This window comes from Lonchura striata, chromosome 34 (genome assembly GCF_050655825.1).
Source record: "Lonchura striata isolate lonStrDom1 chromosome 34, ASM5065582v1, whole genome shotgun sequence".
In the NCBI taxonomy this organism is placed as follows: domain Eukaryota; kingdom Metazoa; phylum Chordata; class Aves; order Passeriformes; family Estrildidae; genus Lonchura; species Lonchura striata.
The window spans coordinates 5323131-5335505 of record NC_140736.1 but is presented as its reverse complement, the minus strand read 5'-3'; the positions used below and the strand labels follow the sequence as shown (position 1 = coordinate 5335505).

The window sequence follows — 12375 nt, the reverse complement described above, 5'->3', positions numbered from 1 at the left end:
TCCAAACCTGTGCCCATTGACCCCAGGTGCCCTTTGACCCCCGGCGCCCTTTGACCCCCCCAGTGCCCTTTGACCCCAAACATGTGCCCATTGACCCCAAACCCGTGCCCTTTGACCCCCCCAGTGCCCTTTGACCCGGTGCCCTTTGACCCCAAACCTGTGCCCATTAACCCCCCGTGCCCTTTGACCCCCCCGGTGCCCTTTGACCCCCGGTGCCCTTTGACCCCAAACCCGTGCCCTATGACCCGGTGCCCTTTGACCCCCCCGGTGCCCTTTGACCCCCGGTGCCCTTTGACCCCAAACCCGTGCCCTTTGACCAGGTGCCCTTTGACCCCAAACCCGTGCCCTTTGACCCGGTGCCCTTTGACCCCCCGGTGCCCTTTGACCCCGACCGCCGGACGTGGCTCTGCAGCGCGGCCACGTTGGCCTGGCAGCGGTCGAGCGCCCGCCGGGTGATGCTGACGCCCATGGCCTCGATGCACACGTTGTCTGCGGGGGAGAGGGTCAGAAACGGCCAAAAACCCCCAAAATAACCCAAAAAACGTCCAGAACCTGCCAAAAAAATATCCCCAAAAAACCCACCCTAAAACACCCACCAAAAACCCCAAAAACACCCACCAAAAACCCCAAAAACACCCCAAAAATAACCCAAAAAATGTCCTGAACCTGCCCAAAAAATATCCCGAAAACACCCACCCAAAACCACCCAAAAAACACCAAAAACACCCACCAAAAACCCCAAAAACACCCAAAAATAACCCAAAAAACGTCCCCAACCTGCCCAAAAAATATCCCGAAAACACCCACCCAAAACCACCCAAAAAACCCCAAAAATAACCCCAAAAACAGCCCAAAATAACCCCAAAAACCCCACAAAATGCACACGTTGTCTGCCGGGGGCAGAGGGTCAGAAACGGCCAAAAACAGCCAAAATAACCCAAAAAATGTCCAGAATCAGCCCGAAAAATATCCCCAAAAAACCCACCCAAAAACACCCAAAAAACACCAAAAACACCCAAAAATAACCCAAAAAACCCACAAAATGCACACGTTGTCTGCCGGGGGAGAGGGTCAGAAACGGCCAAAAACAGCCAAAAATAACCCAAAAAACATCCAGAACCCGCCCGAAAAATATCCCCAAAAAACCCACCCAAAAAACCCCACCAAAAACCCCAAAAACCCCAAAAAATAACCCAAAAAACGTCCCGAATCAATCCAAAAAATATCCCCAAAAAACCCACCCAAAAACACCCAAAAAAACCCCAAAAACACCCACCAAAAACCCCAAAAACACCCAAAAATAACCCAAAAAATGTCCCGAACCCGCCCGAAAAATATCCCAAAAACACCCACCCAAAAACACCCAAAAAACCCACCCAAAAACACCCACCAAAAACCCCAAAAACGTCCAAAAACAACCCAAAAAACGTCCTGAACCCGCCCAAAAAATATCCCGAAAACACCCACCCAAAAACACCCAAAAAACCCCAAAAACACCCACCGAAAACCCCAAAAACACCCAAAAATAACCCAAAAATCATCCCGAACCCACCCGAAAAATATCCCCAAAAAATGGGTTTTGGGATTTTTGGGGTTTTTGGGGTTTGGGATTTTTGGGGTTTTTGGGGTTGAATATTTTGGGATTTTGGGTTTTTGGGGTTCAGGGTTTGGGATTTTGGGGTTCCAGGTGGGATTTTGGGGTTGAATATTTTGGGATTTTTGGGGTTTGGGGTGGGTTTTTGGGGTTTTTGGGATTTGGGGTTCAGGTTTGGGATTTTGGGTTTTTGGGGTTCAGATTTTGGGATTTTGGGGTTCAGGTTTTTGGGTTTTTGGGGTTCAGGTTTTGGGATTTTGGGTTTTTGGGGTTCAGGTTTTTGGGTTTTTGGGGTTCAGGTTTGGGATTTGGGGTTCAGGTTTTGGGATTTTGGGTTTTTGGGGTTCAGGTTTGGGGTTTTGGGGTTCAGGTTTTGGGATTTTGGGTTTTTGGGGTTCAGGTTTTGGGATTTGGGGATTTTGGGCTTCAGGGTTTGGGTTTTTGGGGTTCTGGGGTTGAATAATTTGGGATTTGGGGATTTCGGGGTTCAGGTTTTGGGTTTTTGGGGTTCATGTTTTTGGGGTCCAGGTTTTGGGATTTTGGGGTTGATATTTTGGGATTTTGGGTTTTTGGGGTTGATATTCTGGGATTTTGGGGTTCAGGTTTTGGGATTTTGGGGTTGATATTTTGGGATTTTGGGTTTTTGGGGTTGATATTTTGGGATTTTGGGGTTCAGGTTTTGGGATTTTGGGGTCCAGGTTTTGGGATTTTGGGGTTGATATTTTGGGTTTTTGGGGTTGATATTTTGGGATTTTGGGGCTGATATTTTGGGATTTTGGGGTTGATATTTTGGGATTTTGGGGTTGATATTTTGGGATTTTGGGGTTTTGGGGTTGATATTTTGGGATTTTGGGGTTTATATTTTGGGATTTTGGGTTTTCGGGGTTGATATTTTGGGATTTTGGGTTTTCGGGGTTGATATTTTGGGATTTTGGGTTTTTGGGGTTGATATTTTGGGATTTTGGGTTTTCGGGGTTGATATTTTGGGATTTTGGGGCTGATATTTCGGGATTTTGGGGTTGATATTTTGGGATTTCGGGTTTTTGGGGTTGATATTTTGGGTTTTTGGGGTTGATATTTTGGGATTTCGGGTTTTTGGGGTTGATATTTTGGGATTTTGGGGTTCAGGTTTTGGGTTTTTGGGGTTCATGTTTTTGGGGTTCAGGTTTTGGGTTTTTGGGGTCCAGGTTTTGGGTTTTTGGGGTTGATATTTTGGGATTTTGGGTTTTCGGGGTTGATATTTTGGGATTTTGGGGTTGATATTTTGGGATTTTGGGGTTGATATTTTGGGATTTTGGGGTTTTGGGGTTGATATTTTGGGATTTTGGGGTTTTGGGGTTGATATTTTGGGAATTTGGGGTTGATATTTTGGGATTTTGGGTTTTCGGGGTTGATATTTTGGGATTTTGGGGTTGATATTTTGGGATTTCGGGTTTTTGGGGTTGATATTTTGGGATTTTGGGGTTCCGGGTCTCACCGATGTTGTGCGCCTCGTCGAACACCACGACCGAGGAGCGGGCGAGCTCGGCCGACACCAGCCCCGCGATTTTGGGGTCCAGCAGGTAGTGGTAGCTGTACACCACCACGCTGGCATGGGCCAGCTGCACATTTTGGGGAGATTTGGGGAATTTTGGGGATTTTGGGGTTTCCCAGAGGGATTTTGGGGTCATTCAGGGGGATTTTGGGGTCATTCAGGGGATTTTGGGGTGTTTTAGGGCAGTTTTGGGGTTCCCCAGGGAGGATTTTGGGGTCCAGCAGGTAGTGGGAGCTGTACACCACCACGCTGGTGTGGGCCAGCTGCAGATTTTGGGGAGATTTGGGGAATTTTGGGGATTTTGGGGTTCCCCAGGTTGATTTTGGGGTCATTCAGGGGATTTTGGGGTGTTTTAGGGCAGTTTTGGGGTTCCCCAGGGAGGATTTTGGGGTCCAGCAGGTAGTGGTAGCTGTACACCACCACGCTGGCGTGGGCCAGCTGCAGATTTTGGGGAGATTTTGGGGATTTTGGGGTTCCCCAGGGCGGTTTTGGGGTCATTCAGGGGGTTTTGGGGTCTTTTAGGGCAGTTTTGGGGTTCCCCAGGGAGGATTTTGGGGAGATTTAGGGGATTTTGGGGTTTCCCAGGGAATTTTGGGGTTCCCCAGGTTGATTTTGGGGTGGTTTAGGGCAGTTTTGGGGTTCCCCAGGGAGGATTTTGGGGAGATTTTGGGGATTTTGGGGTTCCCCAGGGGATTTTGGGGTCCCCCAGGGTGTTTTGGGGTCCTTCGGGGTGGATTTTGGGGTGATTTTAGGATATTTTGGGTAAATTTTAGGATATTTTGGCTCTCAACGAGGCCCTGGCCAGGAAGCAGGGGCACCTGAAAATGTTCTATGGCACTTTAAGGATATTTAAGGATATTTTATGACACTTTAAGGATATTTTGGGATATTTTGGAACACCTTAAGGATATTTTGGGTAAATTTTGGGATATTTTGGCTCTCACTGACGCCCTGGCCAGGCAGTAGTGGCAGCTGGGGATGTTCTATGGCACTTTAAGGATATTTTATGACACTTTAAGGATATTTTGGGATATTTTGGAACACTTTAAGGATATTTTGGGGTAATTTTGGGCTGTTTTGGCTCTCACCGAGGCCCTGGCCAGGAAGTAGGGGCAGAGGCCGCGCTGCCGCCCGAGGCTCCGCAGATCATCCAGGTTGTGAACCCCGAAGGGGAGGGGGCTCTGCCGGCCCCGCGCCTCGAACTCCTGGGGGGAGAAAAAGGGTCTGGGGGCTTCGAAAATGGGGCTGGGGGCTTCGAAAATGGGAATTGGGGCACAGAAATGGGGCTGGGGGCTTCGAAAATGGGAATTGGGGCTCCAAAAATGGGAATTGGGGCACAGAAATGGGGCTGGGGGCTCTGAAATGGGGAGGGGGCTCTGCCGGCCCCGCGCCTCGAACTCCTGGGGGGGAGAAAATGGGTCTGGGGGCTTCAAAAATGGGAATTGGGGCTCCAAAAATGGGAATTGGGGCACAGAAATGGGGCTGGGGGCTTCGAAAATGGGAATTGGGGCACAGAAATGGGGCTGGGGGATCCAAAAATGGGAATTGGGGCTCCAAAAATGGGTCTGGGGGCTTCGAAAATGGGAATTGGGGCACAGAAATGGGGCTGGGGGCTCCAAAAATGGGAATTGGGGCACAGAAATGGGGCTGGGGGCTTCAAAAATGGGAATTGGGGCACAGAAATGGGGCTGGGGGATCCAAAAATGGGAATTGGGGCACAGAAATGGGAATTGGGGCACAGAAATGGGAATTGGGGCACAGAAATGGGGCTGGGGGCTCTGAAATGGGGAGGGGGCTCTGCCGGCCCCGCGCCTCGAACTCCTGGGGGGGAGAAAAATGGGGCTGGGGGCTTCGAAAATGGGGCTGGGGGCTTCGAAAATGGGAATTGGGGCACAGAAATGGGGCTGGGGGCTCCAAAAATGGGAATTGGGGCTTCGAAAATGGGAATTGGGGCACAGAAATGGGGCTGGGGGCTCCAAAAATGGGGCTGGGGGCTTCGAAAATGGGAATTGGGGCACAGAAATGGGGCTGGGGGCTCCAAAAATGGGAATTGGGGCACAGAAATGGGGCTGGGGGCTCTGAAATGGGGAGGGGGCTCTGCCGGCCCCGCGCCTCGAACTCCTGGGGGGGAGAAAAATGGGTCTGGGGGCTTCGAAAATGGGGCTGGGGGCTCCGAAAATGGGAATTGGGGCTCCAAAAATGGGGCTGGGGGCTTTGAAAATGGGGCTGGGGGCTCCAAAAATGGGAATTGGGGCACAGAAATGGGGCTGGGGGCTTCAAAAATGGGAATGGGGCACAGAAATGGGGCTGGGGGCTTCGAAAATGGATCTGGGGGCTTCAAAAATGGGAATTGGGGCACAGAAATGGGGCTGGGGGCTTCGAAAATGGGAATTGGGGCTCCAAAAATGGGAATTGGGGCACAGAAATGGGGCTGGGGGCTCCAAAAATGGGAATGGGGCACAGAAATGGGTCTGGGGGCTCCAAAAATGGGGCTGGGGGCTTCAAAAATGGGAATGGGGCACAGAAATGGGGCTGTGATCCCCCCAGGACCCCCTCAGACCCTTCAGGACCCCCCCAGATCCCTCTGGGACCCCCAGGATCCCCCCCAGATCCCTCTGGGACCCCCTGGATCCCCCGGATCCCTCTGGGACCCCTCAGGACCCCCCGGATCCCCCCCGGATCCCTGTGGGACCCCCCGGATCCCTCGGGATCCCCCCGGATCCCACCTGGAAGAAGCTGCAGCGGGGCCGGGCCGTGCCGGGGCTCTCCCGCAGGTAGGAGGCCGTGAGCGCCAGGCAGCGGCTGTCCACCTCCCGGCCGGAGCGCAGCGCCGACACCTGCGGGATCCGGGGATCAGACGGGATCCACCGGGATCCACTGACAGCCCTGGGATCCCCAATCCCCCCTGAGATCCCCCAATCCCCCGGGATCCCCCCCGGGATCCCCAATCCCCCTGGGATCTCCCCCGTCCGGAGCGCAGCGCCGACACCTGCGGGATCCCGGGATCAGACGGGATCCACCGGGATCCACTGACACCCCTGGGATCCCCAATCCCCCCCGGGATCCCCAAATCCCCCGGGATCCACCCTGGGATCCCCCCCCGGCCGGAGCGCAGCGCCGACACCTGCGGGATCCGGGGATCCGATGGGATCCACCGGGATCCACTGACAGCCAGGGGATCCCCCAATCCCCCCTGGGATCCCCAATCCCCCTGGGATCTCCCCCGGCCGGAGCGCAGCGCCGACACCTGCGGGATCCCGGGATCAGACAGGATCCACCGACAGCCCTGGGATCCCCAATCCCCCTGGGATCCCCTCCTGGCCTGAGCAGAGAGCCAAGACCTGAGGGATCTCGGGGATCCAATGGGATCCACCGACAGCCCTGGGATCCCCAATCCCCCTGGGATCCCCAATCCCCCCGGGATCCCCCAATCCCCCCTGGGATCCCCCCCGGGATCCCCTCCCGGCCGGAGCGCAGCGCCAACACCTGCGGGATCCCGGGATCCGATGGGATCGACCGGGATCCACTGACAGCCAGGGGATCCCCAATCCCCCTGGGATCCCCCAATCCCCCCCGGGATCCCCTCCCAGCCGGAGCGCAGCGCCGACACCTGCGGGATCCCGGGATCAGACGGGATCCACTGACACCCCTGGGATCCCCCAATCCCCCCAGGATCCCCCCAATCCCCCCGGGATCCCCCCCAGGATCCCCCTCCCGGCCGGAGCGCAGCGCCGACACCTGCGGGATCCGGGGATCAGACGGGATCCACTGACACCCCTGGGATCCCCAAATCCCCCGGGATCCCCCTGGGATCCACCTCCCGGCCGGAGCGCAGCACCGACACCTGCGGGATCCGGGGATCTGATGGGATCCACTGACAGCCCTGGGATCCCCAATCCCCCCTGAGATCCCCCAATCCCCTGGGATCCCCCCCCGGCCGGAGCGCAGCGCCAACACCTGCGGGATCCCGGGATCAGACGGGATCCACCGGGATCCACTGACAGCCAGGGGATCCCCAATCCCCCCTGGGATCCCCCAATCCCCCTGGGATCCCCTCCTGGCCTGAGCAGAGAGCCAAGACCTGAGGGATCTCGGGGATCAGACGGGATCCACTGACAGCCCTGGGATCCCCAAATCCCCCTGGGATCCCCCAATCCCCCTGGGATCTCCCTGATCCCCCCCCTGGGGTCCCCTCCCGGCCGGAGCGGAGAGCCGAGACCTGCGGGATCCACTGGGATCTACCCACAGTCCTGGGATCCCAAATTCCCCCTGGACCACCCCCCCCCCCGATCCCATCAGATCCCCCTGGATCCCTGGGATCCCACCTGGGGGTGCAGGCAGAGCCCCAGATCCCCCCGGATCCCTTTGGATCCCCTCAGATCCCATGGGATCTCACCTCAGGGTGCAGGCAGAGCCCCGGACCCCCCTGGATCCCACCAGATCCCCCCGGATCCCTCTGGATCCCCTCAGATCCCCCTGGATCCCCTGGGATCCCACCTGGGGGTGCAGGCAGAGCCCCAGATCCCCCCTGGATCCCTTTGGATCCCATAGGATCCCACCTGGGGGTGCAGGCAGAGCCCCAGATCCCTTTGGATCCCCTCAGATCCCCCCAGATCCCTTTGGATCCCCTGGGATCCCACCTGGGGGTGCAGGCAGAGGCCCGGGTCCCCCCCGGATCCCCTCAGATCCCTTTGGATCCCCTGGGATCCCACCTGGGGGTGCAGGCAGAGCCCCGGATTCCCTCAGATCCCCCAAGATCCCCTGGGATCCCACCTGGGGGTGCAGGCAGAGCCCCCGATCCCCCTGGATCCCCCGGATCCCCTCAGATCCCCCTGGATCCCCTGGGATCCCACCTGGGGGTGCAAGCAGAGCCCCAGATCCCCCCGGATCCCTTTGGATCCCCCTGGATCCCTCTGGATCCCCTGGGATCCCACCTGGGGGTGCAGGCAGAGCCCCAGATCCCCCCAGATTCCCCCAGGATCCCCCCAGATCCCTTTGGATCCCCCCGGATCCCTTTGGATCCCCTGGGATCCCACCTGGGGGTGCAGGCAGAGCCCCGGATCCCCCCGGATCCCCCCGGATCCCTTTGGATCCCCCCGGATCCCTTTGGATCCCCCCAGATCCTGTCAGATCCCCCCAGATCCCCCTGGATCCCCCGGGATCCCACCTGGGGGTGCAGGCAGAGGTTCTTGCGGGAGCTGAGCGCCAGCGCCAGGAGGGGGAGGGGCTGGCCCAGCTCCCTCTCGTAGCCTTCCAGAAGCTTCCGCAGCTCCTCCACCACCTGCCGGGAGCCCCGGGATCCTCAGGGATCCACCGGGATCCGCCGGGATCCACCGGGATCCGCCGGGACCCCCCGGACCCCCCCCCAACCTTCTGGATCTCGGGCACGGTGCGGGAGCAGTAGATCAGCTTGGAGACCTCCAGCGGGTGGGCCTGGGGGGGAGAAAGGATCTGATGGGATCCAGTGGGATCCAACCCGGGATCTGCCCCGGGATCCAGCCCCGGGATCCAGTCCGGGCGTTGGGGAGACCCCAGGATCCACCAGGATCTCCCCGGAGCCATCCGGAGCCTCTGGGATCCACCAGGAGCCTCCCAGATCCCCCCAGATCCCCCCCGATCGTCTCGGATCCCCCCCAGATCCCCCCCAAAATCAGCCCAGATCCCCCCAGAATCCTTCAGACCTGCCAAAGCCCCTCCAGATCCCCCCAAACCCCCCCAGATCCCCCCAGATCCTTCCAGATCCCCCCAATACTCTCCAGATCCCCCCAAATCCCCCCCAGATCCCCCTGAAACCCCCCCAGATCCCCCCAAATCCCTCCGAGATCCCCCAGGATCCCTCAGACCCCCCCCCAAACCCCTCCAGATCCCCCCAGATCCCCCCCGATCGTCTCCGATCCCCCCCAGATCCCCCCCAAAATCAGCCCAGATCCCCCCAGAATCCTTCAGACCTGCCAAAACCCCTCCAGATCCCCCCAACCCCCCCCAGATCCCCCCAAAACCCCCAGATCCCCCCCCCAACCCACCAGATCCCCCCCAAAACCCCCCCAGATCCCCCCAAATCCCTCCAAGATCCCCCAGGATCCCTCAGACCCCCCCCCAACCCCACCCCCAGATCCCCTCAGATCCCCTCCAGATCCCCCCAACCCCCCCAGATCCCCCCAGATCCCTCCAGATCCCCCCAAAACTCACCCAAACCTCTCCAGATCCCCCCAGATCCCCCCCAAACCCCTCCAGATCCCCCAGGATCCCTCAGACCCCCCCAACCCCACACCCAGATCCCCCCCAAACCCCCCCAGATCCCCCCAGACTCCCCAAAATCCCTCCGAGATCCCCCAGGATCCCTCAGACCCCCCCCAAACCCCTCCAGATCCCCCCCGATCATCTCCGATCCCCCCCAGATCCCCCCCAAAATCAGCCCAGATCCCCCCAGAATCCTTCAGACCTGCCAGAACCCCTCCAGATCCCCCCCAAACCCCCAGATCCCCCCCCAAACCCACCAGATCCCCCCCAAAACCCCCCCAGATCCCCCCAAATCCCTCCAGATCCCCCAGGATCCCTCAGACCACCCCCAACCCCACACCCAGATCCCCCCAACCCCACACCCAGATCCCCCCAAATCCCCCCCAGATCCCCCCAAACCCCTCCAGATCCCCCCAAACCCCTCCAGATCCCCCCAAACCCCTCCAGATCCCCCCAAAACTCACCCAAACCTCTCCAGATCCCCCCCAAACCCCCCCAGACTCCCCAAAATCCCTCCGAGATCCCCCAGGATCCCTCAGACCCCCCCCAACCCCACACCCAGATCCCCCCAAATCCCCCCGAAACCCCTCCAGATCCCCCCAAATCACCCAAAACCCCCCCAAATTCCCCAAAACCCCTCCAAACCTCTCCAGATCCCCCCAGATCCCCCCGAAACCCCTCTAGACCCCCCCAAAACCCTCCAAAACCCCCCCACATCCCCTCCAGACCCCTGGGATCCCCCCAGATCCCCCCAGATCCGGCGGGATCCGGCGGATCCGCACCCGCTGGTAGGCGACGATGAGGGCGAGCAGCGCGATCGTTTTCCCGGTGCCCGACGGCATCTCCAGCACCCCGTGGCCCTGGGGGGGGAGGGGAGGGGCGCTCAGGGGGGGCGGATCCCGCCCGATCCCCCGGGTCCGGGTGGATCCCGCGGGTGGATCCCCCCCGCAGATCCCGAGGCCAAAGCAGCCCCAAAATCTCCTTTTTCCCCCCAATTTCCCGGATCCTTTCCCGGGATTCGGCAGCCCGGGCCCCCAAATCCCAGCCGGGGGCGGATCCCCGGGGCGGATCCCTCAGTGGATCCCTCAGTGGATCCCGGGGTGGATCCCACCTTGGCGTCCAGCGTGCGCTTCAGCTCCAGCATGTAGGAGAACTGCTCGGGGTAGATGAACTCGTAGGGGAACAGCACCAGGAGCCCGTCCACGTTCAGCCTGCGGGATCCAGTGGATTCCAGGAGTAGATCCCGAGGGATTTTGGGGGGTTTAGGGGAGATTTAGGGGATTTTGGAGGGGATTTGGGGAGGATTTTGGGGAATTTTGGGGTTTGGAACAGCACCAGGAGCCCGTCCACGTTCAGCCTGGGGGATCCCAGGGGATCCAGTGGGTTCCAGGAGTGGATCCCGAGGGATTTGGGGGGATTTTGGAGGGAATTTGGGGGATTTTGGGGGACCTGGGGAGTTCCGGAGCCTTTGAACAGCCTCAGATCCTCGGGGGGGGGGGCAGGGGTGGCTCAAAAGTCCCAAAATTCTCTCAGATCCCCCCAAAAATCCCCAACCCCCCTCAAATTCTCCAAAATCACCCCAAAATTCCTCCCAAGAGCCCAAAAAATCCATCAAAATTCACCAAAATCCCCCCCAAATTCCCCCAAAACCCCAAAATTTCCCCAAAATTCACCGAAATCCCCTCAAATCTCCCCCAAAACCCCAAATTCCCCCCAAATCCCTTCAAATCCTCCAAAATCCCCTCAAATCCCCGCCAAAAAAACCCCAAGATTCCCCCCAAATCCCCTCAAATCCTCCCAAAACCCCCAAAATCCCAAAAAGGTCCCAACATTCCTCCAAAATTACCCCAAAATTCCCACAAAAAGCCCCAAAATACTCCCCAAACCCCTCAAACTCCCCCAGAACCCCCCAAAATTCCCTCGAATTTCCCAAATTCCCCCAAAATTCTGCCCAACCCTCCCAAATCCTCCCAAATTCACCAAAATTCCCTCAAATCCCCAAAATTCCCCCAAAACTCCCCCAAATCCTTCCAAATTCCCATCAAATCCCCCAAAATCTCCCCAATTCCCCCCAAAATTCCCCCCAAATCCCCTCGAATTCCCTCAAAGTCTCCCCCAAACCGCCCCCAAATTTCCCAAAATCCCGAAAATTCCCCCCAATTTCCCAAAAAAATCCCCCCGAAATTCACCCCAAAACTCCCAAAATTTCACCCCAAACCCCCAAAATCTCCCTCAAATCGCCCCAAATCCCTTCGGATTCCCCCCAAAAAATCCAAAACTCCCCGAAAATCCCCAAAATTCCCAAAAATCCCCCAAAATCCCCAAAATTCCCCAAAATTCCCAAAATTCCCCAAAATTCCCCCAAATTCCCCCCTCACTTCATGGCTCGCGCCGCTGCCTCGCGCCGCCGCCGAGGCCCCGCCCCCCGCCGGCCCCGCGCATTCCCATTGGTCAGCGCTGATCCCGCCTCGCTCTCCCATTGGCTGCCGCAGCTGCCAATCACGGGGAGGGGGGGGGAGCGCTGCCGGGGAGGAGCAATCGAGCGCCGAGCGATGGATCGGGGGAGGCTGGTGGGGGCAGAGAGGAAAAATTTGGGGATTTTTGGGGAATTTTGGGGTTTTTTGGGGATTTTTGGGGAATTTTCGGATCTTTGGGGACATTGGGGAAAGCGCGATTAAAATTTTGGATTTTTGGAGACATTGTCGGGGTGGGGGATGAGAAGAAATTTGGGGATTTTGGGGTTTTTTTGGAGATTTTTTTGGATTTTTGGGGAAATTTCGGGGATTTTTGGGGGCATTTGGAGACATCGGGGGAGGGGCGACAAAAAATTTGGGGAATTTTGGTGATTTTTTTGGATTTTTAAAAAAATTTTTGAGGACTTTGGGGAGAGCGGCCAAAAATTTTGGGGATTTTTGGGGTTTTTTGGATTTTTTTTTGATTTTTGGGGATTTTTTGGGGTTTTTTTTGGGATTTTTGGGGGAGGGGCGACCAAAATTTTGGGGGATTT

The 12375-nt window shown here is 57.5% G+C and overlaps 1 protein-coding gene across 11 annotated transcripts in view; it reads right to left on the bottom strand.

Annotated features, from left to right (window-relative positions):
- ERCC2 (ERCC excision repair 2, TFIIH core complex helicase subunit) overlaps positions 1–11812 on the bottom strand; it is a 37841-nt gene extending 26029 nt beyond the window's left edge. For all 11 annotated transcript variants that reach the window (XR_014950847.1, XR_014950846.1, XR_014950848.1 and 8 more), the window contains exons 1-9: positions 11747–11812; positions 10480–10579; positions 10151–10228; positions 8499–8561; positions 8296–8409; positions 5855–5965; positions 4217–4333; positions 3072–3195; positions 393–489 (exon numbers count right to left, since the gene is read on the bottom strand). Coding sequence is in view for 7 of the 11 variants with exons in the window: in XM_085564690.1 (XP_085420816.1) it covers positions 393–489; positions 3072–3195; positions 4217–4333; positions 5855–5965; positions 8296–8409; positions 8499–8561; positions 10151–10228; positions 10480–10579; positions 11747–11751 (809 nt within the window). In the remaining 4 variants the exon portion in view is untranslated. The remainder of the gene's footprint in view (positions 1–392; positions 490–3071; positions 3196–4216; positions 4334–5854; positions 5966–8295; positions 8410–8498; positions 8562–10150; positions 10229–10479; positions 10580–11746) is intronic.
- Positions 11813–12375: the final 563 nt, after the last annotated feature.